The 19,734-nt window shown below is 36.1% G+C and overlaps 1 protein-coding gene across 1 annotated transcript in view; it reads right to left on the minus strand.

Moving 5' to 3' along the window:
* Positions 1-19,734, minus strand: part of COG5 (component of oligomeric golgi complex 5) — a 488,722-nt gene that overhangs the window by 133,693 nt on the left and 335,295 nt on the right. Inside the window, exons 9-10 of the mRNA XM_058296542.1 lie at positions 13,677-13,789; positions 13,409-13,486 (exon numbers count right to left, since the gene is read on the minus strand). Coding sequence (XP_058152525.1) covers positions 13,409-13,486; positions 13,677-13,789 — 191 coding nt within the window. The remainder of the gene's footprint in view (positions 1-13,408; positions 13,487-13,676; positions 13,790-19,734) is intronic.

Here is a 19,734-nt window from a genome sequence, read left to right on the forward strand (position 1 = left end):
TTAATCTTATTAAGTTGTAACTGTTCTTTATATATTCTGGATACCAGCCTTAATCAGAAAATTCATACAACTGTGCACTCAACAGCACAATTCAGTTCGAGAACAATTCTATCACTGCAAAAGATTTCCTTTTTATCTTTTGCAGTCAAACCCGGCTCCCACACCCAACACACGCAATCACTTATTTCCTTTCTTTTTCTAAATATTTTTGTCTTTTACAGAAATTTAATGTAAATAAAATCATACAATATGTATTCTTTTGTGTCTGGCCACTTTCACATGTCATAATTTTTTAGAGGTTCACCTCCATAATTGCATATATAAGTGTTTTGTTCCCTTTTATTTCTAAAAAGTATTCTATTATATAAAATATATTATATTTTGTTTATCCACTGCTAAGTTAATGGATATTTAAGATATCAGTTTTTAGTTATTATGAATAATGCTACTATAGACATTTGCAAACAAATCTTTGTATGGATACAGTTTTTCAGTTCTCTTAGATAAATACCTAGGGATGGAAGTGGTGGATCAAGCAGTGAGTGTATACTTAACTTTGTAAGAAATTGCCAAAATGTTTTCCAAAGTAGCTATACTATTTTACATTTCCACCAGCAAGGTATAAGGACTCTTTTATTTCCACATCTTCCACAACACATTGCTACTGATGTTTATTTTGTTACTGTGTGTGCAGTGGAATCTCACTGTGGTTTTATCTGCATTTCCTTAATGCCTAATATTATGTTAAACTTCTTTGCATGCGCTTATTTGCCATTGATATATCTTCTTTGGTGACAGTCTATTAGTACCCTTCTCCCCTTGTAATCCTTCCCTCCTGTGCCTATCCCACATCCTCCATCCCACCTTTTCCTCATTTAACTATATATAGTGATCAGCTGTTTATCACTATAGATTAGATGAATTTTCTAAAATTTTATGTACCAAGCTATACTTGCTTTGCACAACACCATGTTAATTCACGCCTGTCAGAAACATACCAAGTGAGAACATAGTTTATATGATGCACATGTTTCAGTTAACATGGTACCATGCAAAGGCAGAGTGCCTATATGGAATTATTTAGTATATGCTTTCTCCCCCATTGGAGTCTTTCATTCAATGTAATTATTTTGAGATCCACCTAAGTTGCTGCATGCATCAATAGCTCGTTCTTTTTTGTTTCAGATTAGTCTTGCACTGAAAAGTTATAGCACAGCTTATTCATTCACATATTGATGAAAGCTGAGATTGTATGAAGTTTTTGGCTATTACTTTTTTTTTTTATCAATAGAGTTTGATCATGTGTTGTTGTTTTTTTTAGAGATTTATTTATTTTTATTTATTTCTCTCTCCTTTCCCGCCACCCCGGTTGTCTGTTCTGTGTCTATTCACTGGGTATTCTTCTTTGCCTGCTTCTGTTTTTGTCAGCAGCATGGGAATCTGTATTTCCTTTTGTTGCGTCATCTTGTTGTGTCAGCTCTCGTGTGCGGCGCCATTCCTGGGCAGGCTGCACTTTCTTTCGCGCTGGGCGGCTCTCCTTATGAGGCGTACTCCTTGCCCGTGGGGCTCCCCTACGCGAGGTACACCCCTGCATGGCATGGCACTCCTTGCGTGCATCAGCACTGCATGTGGGCCAGCTCCACATGGGTCAAGGAGGCCTGGGGTTTGAACCGTGGACCTCCCATGTGGTAGATGGACGCCCTAACCACTGGGCCAAGTTCGTTTCCCAACTATGAATATTTATATGCAAGTCTTTGTACACATGTGTTTTCATTTTTCTTACATGGATACCTAGGAGTAGACTGCTGAGTTGTATAGTAGGGGTGTATATCTGTTTTCCAAACTGGTTGTATAATCTTACATTTCCCATGAGCAGTGTATGAGAGTTTTAGTTGTTCTAAATCTTTGCCAACATTTAGCACGGTCAGTCTCTTAAATTTTAGGCGTATGCTTATTTGGTATCTATGAAGTATCTGTTCAAGTCTTGTGCTCATTTTTTTAATTGGATATTTTGTTTTCGAACTGATTCAGATTTTATAAATATATTCCTTTATAATAAATGATTTATAAATATTTTCTCCCAGTCTGGACAGTCTTTGCATTTTCCTAACAGTATTTCACAAAGCTGAAGTTCTTAATTTTGAGGAAGTTCAACATACCGATTTTTTTTTTAAAGATTCTATTTATTTCTCCCTACCCCCTCACTGTTTGCATTTGCTATGTGTTTGTTGTATGCTGGTCTTCTTTTTCGGAGGCACCAGAAACTGAACCCAGGACCTCCCATGTGGTAGGTGGGAGCTCAATTGCTTGAGCCACATCTGCTTCCCTCGATTTCTTTTTTCTTTTATGAATTATGCTTTTTGTGTTGCATCTAAGAAATCTTTTTCTACCCTAAGGTCAACAATTTTCTCCTATGTTTTCTCTAGAAGTTTTAAGAGTGTAAGTTTTACATTTGAATATCCATTTCACAACAGCATTTTTTGAAAGAATTGTCTCACTACTGAATTGTCTTTTTAAAAAAAAAAATCATTGTCCACATAGGAGTTAAGTATAGTCTTAGATGTTCCATTCTGATCTATGTGTCTAACTTTATGCAAACTCCAAATGATTTGCATATTGCACCATTATACTAAGTTTTAAACTCAGGTAATTTTAGCGCTCTTATTTTATTATTATTTTTTAAAGTTGTGTTGGTTATTTCAGGAAATTTGCATTCCATTTCAATTTTAGAATGAAGTAGTCATTTTCCACAAAGCAAATGTTGGGATTTTAGATCAGTTTTGGAAGAACTGACATTTTAATATTGAATCTTCCAACTCATGAGCAAAATATCTCTCTCCATTTATTTAGGTCTTCTTTAATTTCTCAGTAATGTTTTGTTCTTTTCATTTTACAGATTTTGCTCATCTTTCGTCAGAATTAGCTCTAAATATTTCGTATTCTTTGTATACAGAAACTTCCTGGTTAATTCCAAGTTGTTGTTTTTTTAAGATTTTATTGATTTCTCTCCCTTTCTCCTTCCCCCTCCCCCGCCATTGCCTGCTCTCTCTGTCTGTTCACTTTGTGCTCTTCTGTGTCCACTTGCATTATCAGGCAGCACCAGGAAACTGTGTCTCTTTTTGTTGCATCACCTTGCTCTGTCAGCTCTCTGTGTGTGGGTGCCACTCCTGGGCGGGCTGAGCTTTTTTCACACAGGTGACTCTCCTTGCAGGGCCCATTCCTTGTGCATGGGGTTCCCCTATGTGGCATGGCACCCCTTGCACATGGGCCATCTTTCCACACAGGTCAGGAGGCCCTAGGTATCGAACCCTGGACTCTCCATATTGTAGGTGGATGCTCTATCAGTTGGGCCACATCTGCTTCCCTTAATTTAAATTGTATGTTAGTGATGTACAGAAGTACAACTTACTTTTTATATTGATCTTATATTCTGTCTCTATAAAAGTCATTTATTAGTTCTAGTAGTTTGTTTGGTAGACTCCACTGAATTTTCTACATAGATGATTGTGTCCTCTGTAAGTAAAGACAGTTTTACTTCTTGCTTTCTTAATTGGATGCATTTTATTTCTTTTACTTGCCTATTACACTGCCTAGAACAATAATGAACAAAAGTGGTAAGATCAAAAATCCTTGTCTTCTCCATGATTTTAGGGGAAAAGCATTCAATCTTCATTAATATATATGATTTATAGTAGTTTGTTTTTCATACATACCTTTCTATTGGGTTGAAAAGCTTCCATTTTTAGTTTGCAGAGTATTTTTTTAAAAATCAGTAATGGATATTGGATTCCATCAAACACTTTTACTGCATCTACTGAGATGATTACGTGGTTTTTCTTTTTAAATCTGTTAGCTTTTCTTTTCCAAGTAGCCTTATATTAAAAACTCATTCTATTGGTCATAATTTTAACCTCTCTTACATTTTTCATACCCTTGACTATACGCTGTACTCTGAATAATTTCATCAACTCTATCTGACAGGTCTCTAATGCTCTCTTCAGTTTTATGTAATCTTCTGTTTTATCTATTTGCTGACTTTGTAGCTTCTAATTTATTTGTAGGACTGGTGATTTTTTTACTATGAGCTCATATTTGGCTGACCTTAATATGTGGAGAATTCTGATGGTAAACCTAGAAATACTTCTCACTAGAAAGTATATACATTGGTTTCTCATAGGAATGAGGGCCTATGTTAGCCACTTTGGTGGGCTGTATTGTGTCCCCCCAAAGTCTATATCAATCTCAGAACAAGATCTATGTGGAAATAGGGTCTTTGCAGATACAGTTAGTTAAGGATAGTGAGAAGAAATCATTCTGGATTTAGGGTAGCCCTGAATTTAGGATAGTCCCGGTGTTTTTCTAAGAGAAAGGAGAGGGAGATTTGAACACACAGAGACACAAAGAAGAAGGCCATGTGAGGATTAAGGCAGAGACTGGAATGATGCAGCTGCAAGCCAAGGAACACCAATGTTTGTCAGCAGCTGCCAGAAGCTAGGTGAGAGGCATGGGATGGTTTCTATCTCAGATCTCCCAGAAGGAACTAACACTGCTGACACCCTGATTTCAGACTTCTGGCCTCCTGAACTAAGAGAATAAATTTTTGTTGTTCTGAGCTACCCAGTCTCGTAATTAGTTATGGCAGCATTAGGAAACTAATACAAATTCTGGCACTGGGAAATATGCTGCTGCTGTCAGAAATATCAAAATATGTGGAAGCAGCTGTGGAATTGGGTAATGAGCAGAGGCTGGAAAAATTTTGAGATGCATGACAAGAAAATGCCTAGGTTGCCCTGAAGAAACTACTGGTGGAAATATGAATGTTTAAAGGTGGTTCTGGTGAGGACTGATACAGAAAGGAGAAGGAAAGGAAATCCTTGTTATAAATTAGCAGAAAACTTGGCTGAAATCTGTTTTACTGCTGGGCAGAAAGAAAAACTTGTAAGTGATGAACTTTGATATTTACCCGAGGAAATTTCCAAGCAGTGTTGAAGGTGCAGCCTGGTTTCTCCTTGTTGCTTACAGTAAAAGAAAAGAGTTAAATTAAGAAGGAACTATTAAGCAAACAGGAATAAGAACTTGATTATTGGAAAAATTCTCAGCCTATCCATATTGCAAAAGATGCTAAAGCATGCTTGGAAAGAATGTCAAGGGTGTGGCTATACAATCTTTTGCTGGAGAGATTAGGTCTGTGACTCATGAATTCGATCAATGATCTCAGCAAGATCAATAACAGAAATAGGGTTATGCAGGAAATATCTGTAGAGAACCTTAGTTTAATGGTGTAGATACACAGGAGACATATAAGGTTTATGAGAATGTTACTCCAGCAGTAACTCTGCTGGCTTGGAATGAAATGAACAGAGACTAGATGAAATGATAAAAAGTTGTCAGACTGCTAAAATTCTAAAGGTAGGAAACAGATTGATAAAGCTACTTGACTGCAAACATGGGATGCTATCCTTCAAGGACAAGCAAGAATGACTCTGAAGGCAGAGTCACAGACGCAGACTCAGAGGAAGAGAGGGCAGGGCTGCCACCATGGGCCCAGAGCACAGGGCATAAAGCCACAGAGGATTATTTTCAGACCTTGAAAGTTAATGGAATCTTCCCTTCCAGATTTAGAACTTGCTTGGAACCAATGACCTCTTTCTTTCTATTTCTCCATATGGGCCTAGGAATGTATATTCTATGCCTTTTCCACCACTGTATTTTGGAAGCAATAACTTGTTTCACAATTTGACAGGTCTACAGATAGATAGGAATTTTACTCCAGAGTGGATCATACCAAAAGTCTTACCCATACCTGATTTAGGCAATTTAGATGATGAGATTTAGGACTTTTTGAGTTGAGGTACCGATGAGATTTTGGTCTTACAGTTAACGTTGGAGTGGGGTAAGACTTATGGAGATGTTCGGAAAGGATGACTGCAATATGCACCTAGGAAAGATGTTTGAAGGGCTAGAAGACAAACTGTAGTGGGTTGAATAATGTCCCTTCAAAATCCTTGACTACTGGAATCACAGAACTGGGGCTTCTGACTTCCTGAACAGTGAGAGAATAAATTTCTGTTGTTTAAAGCCACCAGTTTATGGTAATTTGTAATAGTAACCCTAGGAAACTAATGCAGCACCTCCACCTGTCTCAGCTTAATACAAGGCTATCAGGCCTTCATGTTACTCAAATGTGGCCAGTCTCGAAGTCAAACTCAGCATGCAGATGCAGTGCATTCCCCCCAGCGTGGGACATGACACCCAGGGATGAGCCTCCCTGGCACCGAGGGTTCACTACCAAATACCAGCTGAAGATGCAACTAGAAAATGACCTTGAATTAAAGGTTCAATGAGGATCAGCAGGATATCCCTGTCTACATATAATAACATGACTTCAAAATGCTGTTTGACCTAATGTAAGGGGGAAATGGAAAGGATAAATGAGTTTATATGGCTACGAGTCTCTAAAAAAGAGTCTGGAGGTTGTCAGAAGGATTGCCCTTATGCACAAATGAGCAGATTCTAAGAGACAGATAAAGTAGATACAACCCCAGGTATTGGTTCTTTTGAGGGATAAAGAGACCCACGGGTTCTATGGTCATGGCAGATGGGGTTCACTGCCATGTCAGATGGCCCTTCTCTGGAGCTGGTGTTTCTGCATGATGGAACTGGACTCAGATGGGATCTCTTTTCACAAGACTATCATGCTACTTTACTGGAATTGTAGTTAGTGTTGGGGTTTAAGATATATTTAGGGGATTTGAATCTCTGGACTGACAATATGATAGCCAGGCCCTGAGCCTCAAAAGACTTCAGCTCCTACACTCTGATTTATTGGACTTACCCCACTCAGCTAACATGGAGTTGAAGAAGGTCAACCACCACACCATGGAGCCTAGAGTGCCTACAACTGAAAGCAGGAGGATTGCATCCAGTATCCATGTGGAATCTAAGCCCCCTCCCCTTGACATAGATGTGCAATGGACACAACCAATCCAATGTCCACAGAGAAAATGTGGCATTGGTGTGGGAAGGGTGGCCATGGTAGGTGCTGGGTGTAGGGAATGGGAGGAAGAGATGAGATGGGGAGGCGTTTTCGGGACTTGGGAGTTGTCCTGGGTGGTGCTTCATGGACAACTACGGGACATTGTAGATCCCCCCAGGGCCCACTGGATGGAACGTGGGAGAGTGTGGGCTATGATGTGGACCACTGACTATGGGGTGCAGCGATGCCCAGAGATGTACTTACCAGGTGCAATGGATGTGTCATGATGATGGGAGAGAGTGTTGCTGTGGGGGGAGTGGGGGGTGGGGGCGGTGGGGTTGAATGGGATCTCATATTTTTTGAATAATATTTTTTTAAAAAATGAATTAAAAAAAAATAAATAAATAAAGGCTGTCAGGTTCTTGCTGGAGCTCCAAAATCTAGTATGTTGACCCCATCATTGGTATGGACATTTGACCCAGGCAACTCTTGCTATTGCATTTACAAATCCTTACAGTTTCAATTATATTTTATCTGTGTGCATGATCCTCAGAAATTCTTCTACATTTTGCATGCCCAAAAATGCTTTAGAAATTATGTTTATCTAATTTATATTTGTACTGTTCTGAGAGGGCCTTTAAGAATATCTGGTTCCCCATACTAGTAAAAGCAGAAAGCCTCTAACCTTTATAAAAAGGACTATTCACTGATATCATTGACTTGGAAACTCAATGGCTTATTACCACTTTTCAAATCAAATTGAGATGTCACAGATAAATGAGTTAAGTACTTTTCTCATATTTTAAAGGTTTCATATTTAGGTGTCCCCAAAACTTTCTGAGTCCTTAATGCTATTATCAAATCATTTGATATGTCTAAAGGGGTAAAAGAATATATATTCTTTTTCATAGCTAGAATTTGCATTAGTACTACAGCTGCTCAAAATGCTGAACATATTCTAAATTTAGCATAATACATCCTACCCACATGATTACAAGATTCTGCTCAATGATAAAAATTACTGGCTTAGAAAATTAAAGTACCGAATTCTATACTCCCACATACAGCTAAATTGGCTTAATTCCACAGATGAAAATCTACAACCTATTTTCCACTGTGTGGCTCCTAAACAGTCAATAATTTGCTGTACTCACTTTCAAGCAAAGTTTTATATATCATATTGATTATTATATAGTGACATTAGAACTCTTAACTGGCTTTAAAAGATATCAAAATTGAACTTTTAACATGTAATAATAATTTTAAAATTCTCATTTAAAAATGAAATTATTCATTCTTATAAACCACAGAAAATAAACTATAGAAAAAGATACTCAACACTGAAGTGCAATGAATATTTAATATGTATTAATAATTATGGATGTCTTTTCAAATTATAGTGTGATGTGAAAACAGGCTAATGTTACAATAGCCAAGGCATTTATGAAATTAAGTGGAGACAGAATTAATGATCTCAATTAAGGAACAGCATAGATAAAAATTTAAATACAAAGGATGCATTTAAAAAGCTCTTCATTTGAACTAAAGTAATCCTAAAATTTGTTACACCTGATATAATTGGTCCAGTTTTATTTTATTACTCAATCTATTTATGTCCTTTTGACACTTAGAAACTACCATCACGGAGAGTCCTTCTTTCTCCTCTTAAAGGTTCCTGATAAAAGGTTTGCATACTAATATGTTCAGTTCTACCATCTAGAATCAAATAGCTTAGCAAACATCAAGGCAGATTTAGAAATATTAACTTGAAAACTAAAAGTAAAATCAAATATTTATTTTTTCCCAATCGAAGAGTATAAACGATTTAATAATTTTCACACTTTAAGGAAGGAAAATACTTTTCATTATTTTAGTAGCTATGAAATTACCAAATAATAAGCCATAAACCTGTTTTTCCTTATTACAGTGAAATATACAGACGACATATTCAAAGTTAATCCTTGATGTTGTCTTGCTCTTAGGAAGCATGATTAATGAGTTTAAATTTCCGATAGTCTGCATGCATCAATGTACATGTATATCATGTTATTAGATCCTTTAAACAAAACTTTCTCACATGGCACAATTCTTTATTACCTATAACTTAATTTATGACCCCTATGTATAAAAGTTTCAAGGATTTGAGGTTTAAAAAAAGATTGGTATAATAATTATGGTAGCAAATTATTGAGCCAGTTCCGAATTAAGTATACATTATCTCATTATCCCTCACAATATCTCACTTATATATATAGTATTACAATCCTAATTTGGTACGTGAAGTTCTGAAAGATTGTACAACCTACCAAAGGAGGCACAATTGGTGAAGGCAAAACTTAGTTCTTGAATACCGAAGCCCCAGTTCTTATCACTGTACTATCCTGCCTCTGACACTGCTTAATATATATTAAAAAAGCATATATTTAAGATTCAGCTCCCCAAATGCTAAAAAATTTTGCTTAATCTTATGAAAATTATTTTAGAATATTTAACATATCTTAAAGATAGGACTGACTATAACAGAGAAATATTTTGGAATAATAAATGTGGCAGGGCAGTTAATTTTACCTAAAGGTAAAGCCTCAATACCTTAACTAACAAATATTTTCTCATAAATGTAATTTTTAAAGCAGATTTATAAATACTGAGCTACAATTAAAGGACAACTGTAAAAATTATTTAACAAAAGGAAAATGCAAAATGATTTTTTTTTTGAAGAAATGAGCTGGCAAGAAGAAATCAAATGTGGAAATCCCATCATGGTATACAGTAAATTAAAAAAGCATAAGAGCCTGAAAAAATGGCTGCTCATATTTCCTGCTTGATAAGAAATTAATAATATAAAACTTTTTTATCTTCCATATTATAAACCAAAGAAAAAGCATCTATTAATTTCTTTCAGTGAATTTCAAAATATGATTACTGCTTAATAAAAATTTCAATGCATAAATTTTGTTAAATAGATGCTCTTAATGGAATGCAATATAAAAAAAGTCTTTGCTAGAAATGACCTCCCTAGGAAAAAAGCATTGATTTCTAACAGATATTGTAGAAAGCTTATGGCATAATTCTAATATTGTCCTACTTTGAATTATTTAAACTATTTTATTGGATTTTAAAAATATATTCACAGGGCTAAAAGGTTAAACCACTGAATTAGCAAGAACAGTGGTTTGACAGTTCAATACTAGGATATAGTCTTATAAATCTTGAAAGTGCAAATTATAGTAGTATAAGAAGAACATTTTGTTCATTACCTTTTCCATAACTCACTAGAAAAAAGAATACAAAAATACTTAAGAGATCTTTGTACAGGTATCTCCCTTCAAGACACAAGATTACCATCTACTAAGTTTAAGATTTCCCAAAGGTTATAAGGATCATTATTTCCCCTCCCCAAATCATTCTTCAAAATCCTGGACCTTTCAAAGTTTCTACTGGTAATTATTTTACTTAGAATAATAATGTTCTTACATGGTGGTTTTGTAAAGTCACACTATCTTTACCCTATCTCAGATATATTTTCCTTTGAGTTCTTTATTTTTTTTCTTCCCTGAAATTTCCCAATATGTAGGGTTAAAAGCTTTTTTGCACTTTTCACAAAGACTGATCATTTTGAAAATAGGGTACAGTGAACCCCAAATAAGGACCAAATTTTATTTCATAAATATTACTCCAAAAGGCCAAATAACTACACCTGCAATTTACATGAAAAATGATATATAAATATATACGTATGTATGTGTATGACTACATTCTAAAAGAGTCATCTAAAAATATCTTTGCAAAAGTAGTCTTTCTTGCTCTTATTTTATAAACAAGCAATTTTGTAAGTAAATGAAAAGGGCGAATAAAATGAAAAGATCTGTGTGTACTGACAATAATTCTTTTTAACTGGCAAAAATTCACATGCACCTAAAATCTGGTTCTGTGTTCAGTCACTATTATAATTTATTGCTGACAAGAATTGACATTTTTTTTGGTCAGAGATATCACAAAGGTAAGCTTCTTTAAATTCTGCAATTACTTTTTAATTTTTTCTTTAGACTATTTTGATAATAATGGTGTAATTATAATTTTCCTTATGTTATTAGTAGAATATTAATTAAACTATTAAAAAAAGGAGTAAAAATAACAAGTTATTAGATCGTAAAAGCTTGAAATCAGGCATAAAGAATAAGTTAATATGGGTAGAAAGATGGCCCAAAATCAGAATAAATGCATGTGTAGCTCCTTGCCTGTGAAAATGATTGCCTGGTGTTAATTATTCCAGTCTGGCAGCGGACTTGGCCCAGTGGTTAGGGTGTCCGTCTACACACGGGAGGTCCGCAATTCAAACCCTGGGCCTTTTTGACCCATGTGGAGCTGGCCCATGCGCAGTGCTGATGCGCGCAAGGAGTGTCCTGCCACGCAGGGGTGTCCCCTGCGTAGGGGAGCCCCATGTGCAAGGAGTGCGCCCAATAAGGAGAGCCACCCAGTGCGAAAGGAAGTGCAGTCTGCCCAGGAATGGAGCTGCACACACGGAGAGCAGACACAACAAGATGACGCAACAAAAAAGAAACACAGATTACCGTACTGTTGACAACAACAGAAGTGGACAAAGAAGATGCAGCAAACGGACACAGAGAACAGATGACCAGGGTGGGGGGGTGGGTGGAGAGAAACAAGTAAATAAATAAATCTGAAAAAAAAATTATTCCAGTCATAGTAAATGTAAAAAATTAATGACAAATACAAATTGACAAAAGCATCTTGTTTCTTTCACACAATTAAAAGTCAAGTATGAAGTAGGGTAATGTATGTAGGCATATACATAGCAGGCCTGAGACTGCTGTACTTAGAAAGGACTCCTTGGTAGGTTGACCCTTGGTTGGCCATTTGGGAACTTGGATTTTGGAAGCACTACCTGATTCTCTAACTAATAAGAGTAATTCACTGTACATAAATTACTCATGCAAATAATGTGATTGATGATGAAAACATGTTTTTCTTCTGGTAATATGGAATTTTGGTCCAGGCTGGGCAGTGGATGTCTCTATTCTGACCTCCTCCTACCCAAAACAAAACAAAACAAAACAAAATAAAACAAAAGAAACAAACCCTGGACTCCTAAGTTCAGGCAAGCTTTCCTGGTAGACAATGTTGCATGTGTTGTTACAACTCGCTGCTGGAAGAATTAAGTGAATCCATGTGCGGTGACTAGAAAATGACTCTTGGAAGCTTGTGCCTCGTTTCCTCTGGACTTCACCCCATGCATGTTTTCCATTTGCTTATTTTGCTATATATAGTTTCAGTGTAAATAAAGCATAGCTTTGATTACCACTACATGCTAAATCTTATGAATCTTCGTAGCAAATCACTGAACTGAGCGTGGTCATAGAAACCCCCAAAACAGTATATAAAACATTTTAAAATTTGTATTTACAAGGGAACTAGGAGATTGGTGGATGACAGACAGGGATTTTGGAATATGGAAAATACATACAATAACATACTTCACAGGAAAAATTAACAACTTAATGGATCCTATAGTCTTCAATGAACATATATTCATTGCCACTATTTGAATTTATTTACCAAGTATTTTCAACTTAGTGGTATTTTTTAAAAAATTTACAAGCTATCATTTATATGAGAAAAATGGAAATCTGTGTGAGCATTTCAGACATTAATCTATAAATAGTATTGCTGTGAACATCCACTCCATAAACAAAGATGCTTATTCTTATATTGCATGGAAATTTTATGGTTGTCAAGAAATACACTTCCCATTTACCATATGACCTGACAATTCCAACCTTAGGTTGAGTTGAAAGCAGGGACTCAAAGACATATTTGTACACCAATGCACAAAGCAGCATTATTCACAATAGTTAAAAACAGGAAACAACCCAAATATTCATCAACAGATGAATGAAAAAGAAAATATGGTATATCCATATAATGGAATACTATTCAGTCATAAAAAGGAATGATATTTTGAGACATGTGACAACATGGTTGAACCTTGAAAACTTTATGCTGAATGAAAGAATCATAAAGGACCACATATTATATGATTCCATTTATATGAAATATTAGAATATACAAATTCAGAGATGAAATGTAGATAAGAGGTTACCAAGGGCTGGGAGAAGGAAATGGAGAGTTATAGGTTAATGGGTAAAGAGTTTCTGTTTTGGATGATGAGAAAGTTTTAGTAATGAAAGGTGGGGATGGCAACACAAACATTGTAAAAGTAATTTATGTCACTGAATTATACACTTAAAAATGGTTAAAACGGCAATTTTTATGTAACATGTAAGTTACCACAATAAAAACAAAGAAAGAAAAACACTTCCTTATGGTTATCTGACAATGTGCTAACTCATATCTTCCTGCCATCTTCAAGGAGGTAGATGAAACAGAAGAAAATATTTTCTTTAAACATACCTTAACTACTTCTTCAATAAAACAAACATGAGAAACAGGATCTCTCTTCTTGGCTAATACATTTTGCAGATGTTGTACCTAAAAAGAGAGAGAGAGAAGGTATACAATGAAACAAATATAAAGCTTGGATACTAGAAAAAAGTAATGGAAGGGAAATGACATTTTATTAGAGCCTTTACATATAATCAGTTAATACAGGTATTTTGAGTGCTCAGAAGAAGCCTACTGAAACCTAATCAAGTTTTAAATCATGCCCTAAACTATTTACCTGTACACAAATAGCACAAATATGATCCATAAGTTTCTCCATATTCGTCCAGAGGGCAGCACGAAAAGCTGCAGTGTTTCCTGGTGTTGGCATGGTAGAACGTCCAGGACCCCCTATTTATGGGTGAAAAAGAAATATGAAATTAAATTTTCCCAAATAAAAACATGCATGTTTACTATGAAAAGTATATACATGCTGATAAATGGAAGTTCCTTCTTTAAGAAATAATTTCCTATGAGTGATATAGAACAGAATCTTAACCTTTTGTGTTTAAGAAAGAAATGTTAAATAAAAAAAATAATAATAGTAATAAAAAAAAGAAAGAAATGGTAATAAGAACACACAAAGATAGAAACAGAGAGACAGAGATAGATAGATATTCAGGAAGGATATAACAGAAATTAAAGAAAATGGTTTCCTAAGAGGAAAGGAGTGGGACAAAATGAAAGGAATATGCCTGGAAGAAGTGACACTTTTGTATGTCTTGGTATATATCTTTTTATGTAGTTTTGACTCAACCACACAAATATTTTACATATTCTAAAAATTAAATTTAAAAGAAAAACATTAAAACTGAATACAAACAAATATAGAAAGAAATGAAACTAACTGCATAGCAAACTGATAATACAACCTTGGGGGAAAACAATTCAAGCAAAATTTTTTTTTACTTATTTATTCCCCTACCCCATCCCCAGTTGTTTGTGCATCCTCTCAGCTCTCTGCAGCGATGCGGACCAGCTTGCCACGGAATTGAACCTGGGCTTCCCATATGGTAGATGGGAACCCAATTGTTTGAGCCACATCTGCCTCTTAATTCAAGTAATTTTTTTTTTAAGATTTATTTTTAAAAATTTATTTCTCTCCCCTTCCCACCCCCACCCCAAGTGTTTGTTCTCTGTGTCTATTTGCTGTGTGTTCTTCTGTGTCTGTTTGCATTCTTTTCAGTGGCACCAGGAATCTATCTCTTTTAGTTGCGTCATCTTGCTGTGTCAGCTTTCCGTGTGTGCAGTGCTACAACTGGGCAGGGTGGACTTTCTTTCGCGCTGGGTGGCTCTCCTTACGAGGCACATTGCTTGCACGTGGGGCTCCCCTACGTGGGGGACACCCCTGTGTGGCACAGCACTGCTTGTGCCCATCAGCACTGCACATGGGCCAGCTACTATGGGTCAGGGAGGCCCTGGGTTTGAACCGTGGACCTCCCATGTGGTAGGCAGATGCTCTATCCCTTGAGCCAAGCCCGCTTCCCAGGGTAAAATGCTATTGAGGAACAGTTTATTCAACATAGTCACAAAGAATGTGCCAAAAAAGTACTTACTAATTACCAAGAAAAGAATACTTTTACAAGGAGGCATCTAACATATACCACGTTAACCAAGTGATCTAATTTAGCATGAGCAATAATAGGATAAACTGTCATAATTTTAGTGCTTCCTGAAATGACATAATGGGAAATACACAATATCACCACATTCTTCATAAGGAAACAATCAGATAAATCCAAGCACATTCAGATAGGACTCTATAAACAAGTTAATGCCATGAAAGAAAAAAAAAAGGGGGGGGCGGTTGGTAGACTGCTTTTTATTAAAGGAGAGTAAAGTAACGAAACAACTAATAGAAAAGCATGAAACAATTGTTTAAGGTTGAGGGGAAAACAGCTATAAAGGACATTTTGGGGGTAAACTGAAAAATTTTGACTATGGGTTATATATTAAATAATATTAAAGGATATTAAATTTTTTGGTGAGAATGTCTAAGAATGCTCTCGAATTTAATGAAAACACACAAAAAACTATTTGTGTAAGTTTGAAATGATTTTAACGTAAAATGAAGGAATTTTAATTCCAAATTCAAAGGCATAAATTTCAAACTAAACTAAGCTTAAAAACTAGAAGTCTAGGCGAAGAGTCCTTCAGTAATTATATATTCTATGCCCCTGCTTTTAAAGATGACAAAAATCAGGGAAACCAGAGGCACTCAGGGTTTGTAAGCACTTCACTCTGGTATTTCTACAATTCTGTGTTTAAAAATAACAGCATGTACCGTTATCACAGAGATGCAATAATTTTATTAGTCTGAGTCTTAGTGTTTCAGGCTGCTATGACAAATACCACATAGCAGCTTGGCTTAAAGAATGGGAGTTTATTGTCTCACGGTTCTGGAGGCTAGTCAGTAGCCTTCTGGCACTGGCTACCAGCAATCCTTGGGGATTCTTGACTTAGATCTGCCTCCCATCACCTGGTGATATCCTATCTTTCGTGCCCCTGTGACTTCCTGTTTCTCTTTGTAAGGCCTCCAGAAATTCAGATTAAGACCCCCTATTCAGTTGGGCCACACTTTTTAACTAAAAATAAGATCTTCAAGAGATCGTGTTTACAACAGTTCAAACCCAAAGAAATGTGGATTAAGATTCAGAAATGTCTAAATTGGGGTACTTGATTCAATCGATCATACTCTGATAAAATTGGAAAGCAATAAGTGAAATAGAAATGTAGAGGAGAGAAGTTGGCTTTCAAATTATGAATAATTCCTGGTTGAAATCTAGGTCTAATTAATTTTTTAAATTATTTGCATCATTGCGCAAAGTCTACTGAGGGAAGGCACATAGGGAACGGAGAGTTAATATTGTAACAATTTATAATTGTCTTATAAATTACATAAAGAATACATTCTTAACAGTGAGGAAAGGATAGGTAGTACCTTTATGAAAATTAGGAAATATTAATAAAATTCCTAAAATAGGTGTGGAACGTTTTTATTTTAAAGATGTATGGGACTCATCAACCAGCCCATTACTCTTTTAAAGTAAATATAAGCAGATATTATCATTTGTTTGCATTTAGTTTTGAAAAACTGAGGCACAGAGCAAAGAAATCATGGTAAATGGTTCAATTACCACTAGAGACCTGATTTTTCTTACTTATAGCACAGTACTTAAAGTTTTACCCTCCTGAGTTAAATATATCTTTTTTTAAAAAGATTTATTTACTTATTTTTCTCCCCTCCCCCAGCTCTGTTGTCTGCTCTCTGTGTCAATTCCCTGTGTGTTCTTCTGTGTCCACTTGCCTTCTTGGCAGCACTGGGAATCTATGTCTCTTTTTTGTAGCATCATCTTGCTATGTCAGCTGTCCGTGTGTGCGGCACCACTCCTGAGTGGAGTGCACTTTTTTCGCGCAGGTGGCTTTCCTTGTGGGGCGCACTCCTTGTGCGTGGGGCTCCCCTATGCAGGGGACACTTTTGTGTGGCATGACACTGCTTGTGTGCAGCAGTACTGCACGTGGGCCAGCTTACCACATGGGCCAGGAGGCCCTGGGTTTGAACCCTGGACCTCCCATGTGGTAGGTGGATGCTCTATCAGTTGAGTCACATTCGCTTCCTGAAATATATCTTTTTGAGGATATAAACATGTTAGAAATCAACTGACTGAACACAGACACAGAAGGGGAGGAAGAATAATTAAAACATGAAAACTGATGTTATTATCAGTCAGCTTTTAGACTTGAGAAATAAAATGAATGGTGTAATAAACTAAGTTTTATTAAAGTGATAAAAGAAACTAAACATTTCTCAAAGAAATAAGAGTTGAGATTGATTTCTAGTTATGATGATATAACTATGTGAGTAAAGGCGTTGTCCTACTCTGTTCCCTTGAAAGCCAACGAAAATAAGAACAAATGAAAAGTTGAGGAAAACATCAACTCTAAAGAAAGAAGGAAACAGCAGAAACTCCAAATTTGAGAATAAGAATCATGACTGCCAAGTGTAGTAGCTAAACTAAAATGAAGAAGGAACTGGACAGGTGACATCTTTGACAATTAGCAGGAAACAAATTGCTCTAAAATCAATTGAAAGAATTTGTACTGATTAGTCAATGATTATCTGAGTACAGATGAGATATACAGCATGGACTAGTCAAGGAAGAAGCCAGTAAAATTCAACGTTGTAGAATGGCAGAAAAAGAAAAGCTGAAGGAGAAAATATAATGAAATGGTATTTACATTATATAACAATTAGCCCTCTAGCTTGGGGAGGCAAAGGTGATATAAGGTGAAGGAGAAGAAAAGCAGAAAAGGATATGTTTCAACACAGAAATGGATTATTGGGCTTTACTGGGGGCCAAGCTCCTGAATGGCCCAAAATTTGAGAAAAGGTGTACTCCCAAGGCAAAAAAAGAAATAATAAATTGGTGGACAGTTATTCTAGATAACAAATTTAAATCAAAGCAACAGACAGCTCCAGGTCTCTTCCTACAACCATTCCCACACTATCCTTCAACAAACAGCCAGTACCTTTCAAAGATGAATAATAACCTGAAATAAGCAACAATGGACCTAACATACATATTGGAGGGAGAAAAAATGGAGGAGGAAAGAACCGTAAGTAAAAACCATATGATAAATATAGGTCAACAAAAAGGAATTCCTGGGCAGTGGCTGTGGCTCAAGCAACTGAGCTCCCATTTACGATATGGAGGACCTGGATTCAATCCCCAGGACCTCCTGGTAAAAAAAAAAAGAAAAAAAGCTTTCCAGATTTGCGCAGTGAGGCGGAGGCCTTTGTGTGGCAAAGCAGTGCACCAAAAAGATGATGACACAACCAGATTAAAAAAAAAAGATTCCCCAATAAATTTTAAAAAAGGGTTACTCAAATTATTTTCCATTGTCTCAAATTATAGAAAACATAACTGGAAAAATATTGCAGAGATTAAGACCAGATTAGAAACAACAAAAAAATTACAATGAAAAAGGGTGAAAAACACAGTCTGACGTGAGAAACAGGCAAAAAGAAATCTTACAAAACGAAATAAAGTACAAAGATATGAAAATGAATATAGAGAAAATACCAGACACGGAAAACAAAGAATTTCTGATATATTCATAGAGTTCCTACAAGGACACATGGAACAGAAAAACATTCAAATCCACAATGGAAGAAATATTTTCTATAAAAGAAAACATATTCTAATTCATTGAACTCCAAATAAAATGAAGAGGTTAAGAAATTGTAAAGACAAAGAAAAAACTATTTTGTTATCCACAAAAACCTAATTAGCAATAAGGGGGATAAAAATCTGAATACCTCAGATTTCTTTAAAAGAACACCAAAACTCATAAGTCAGTAGAGTAATATCTAATGTTAGATAGGAAATTCCATTTTCTGATCTCATATTTTATATGGAGGGCCTTCAGAGAAAGTAACATTCTTGCCTTCTTTCTGTGCCAATGTGAAGAGGAGTCACTTACCTGATTATTGAATTCAAATAAGAAATTGAACATGACTGATTCAGTCCCTTCCCTTTCCTTGTTGAAGCCTTACCTGCATGAAATATGAATTCTGGCCTATACTCTATCAAGTGGTAAGTTTAACAGGGCAGGTTGAGTTGAGGAATAAGGTTAATTATGAAGTGATTAATTAGGAAATTAATTTATTTGCATATCTAAGCTATACCCTTCAATCCAGCTTTTATCAGTAATAAAATTAATATTTTGGGAAGCAAATATGGCTCAAGTGACTGGGCTCCCGTCTACCACACAGGAGGTCCAGGGTTCGATTCATTGGACCTCCTGGTAAGGCAAGCTGGCCCGTGTGGAGTGCTGGCCTGTGCAGGAGTGCTGGTCCACGTGGAGAGCTGGTGCAGCAAGATGATGCAACAAAAAGAGACACAGAGGAGAGACAATAAGAGACACAGCAGACCAGGAGATGAGGTGGCACAAGAGAATGACAACCTCTCTCCCATTCCAGAAGGTCCTGGGATTGGTTCCTGGTATCACCTAAAGAGAAGACAAGTAGGTGCAGAAGAACAAGCAGCAAATGGACACAGAAAGCAGACAAAGCGGGGGTGGGGCAATAAATAAATAAATCTTTAAAAAGCCAAGCAAATATTCTAATTATTATCTCTGTCTTGTTTATCTGTGACTTCCAAATTCCAACATCAGGGAGAGGCAGTCATTTATTGGGCCCCCTTATATCTCAATAGCTACAAAAGTCAAAGAGAAAAGAAAGAATAACAAAAATTTATATCCAGTCAAATTTTTCTTCATGTATACAGGCAAGA

Source organism: Dasypus novemcinctus, chromosome 5, assembly GCF_030445035.2.
Source record: "Dasypus novemcinctus isolate mDasNov1 chromosome 5, mDasNov1.1.hap2, whole genome shotgun sequence".
Taxonomy (NCBI): domain Eukaryota; kingdom Metazoa; phylum Chordata; class Mammalia; order Cingulata; family Dasypodidae; genus Dasypus; species Dasypus novemcinctus.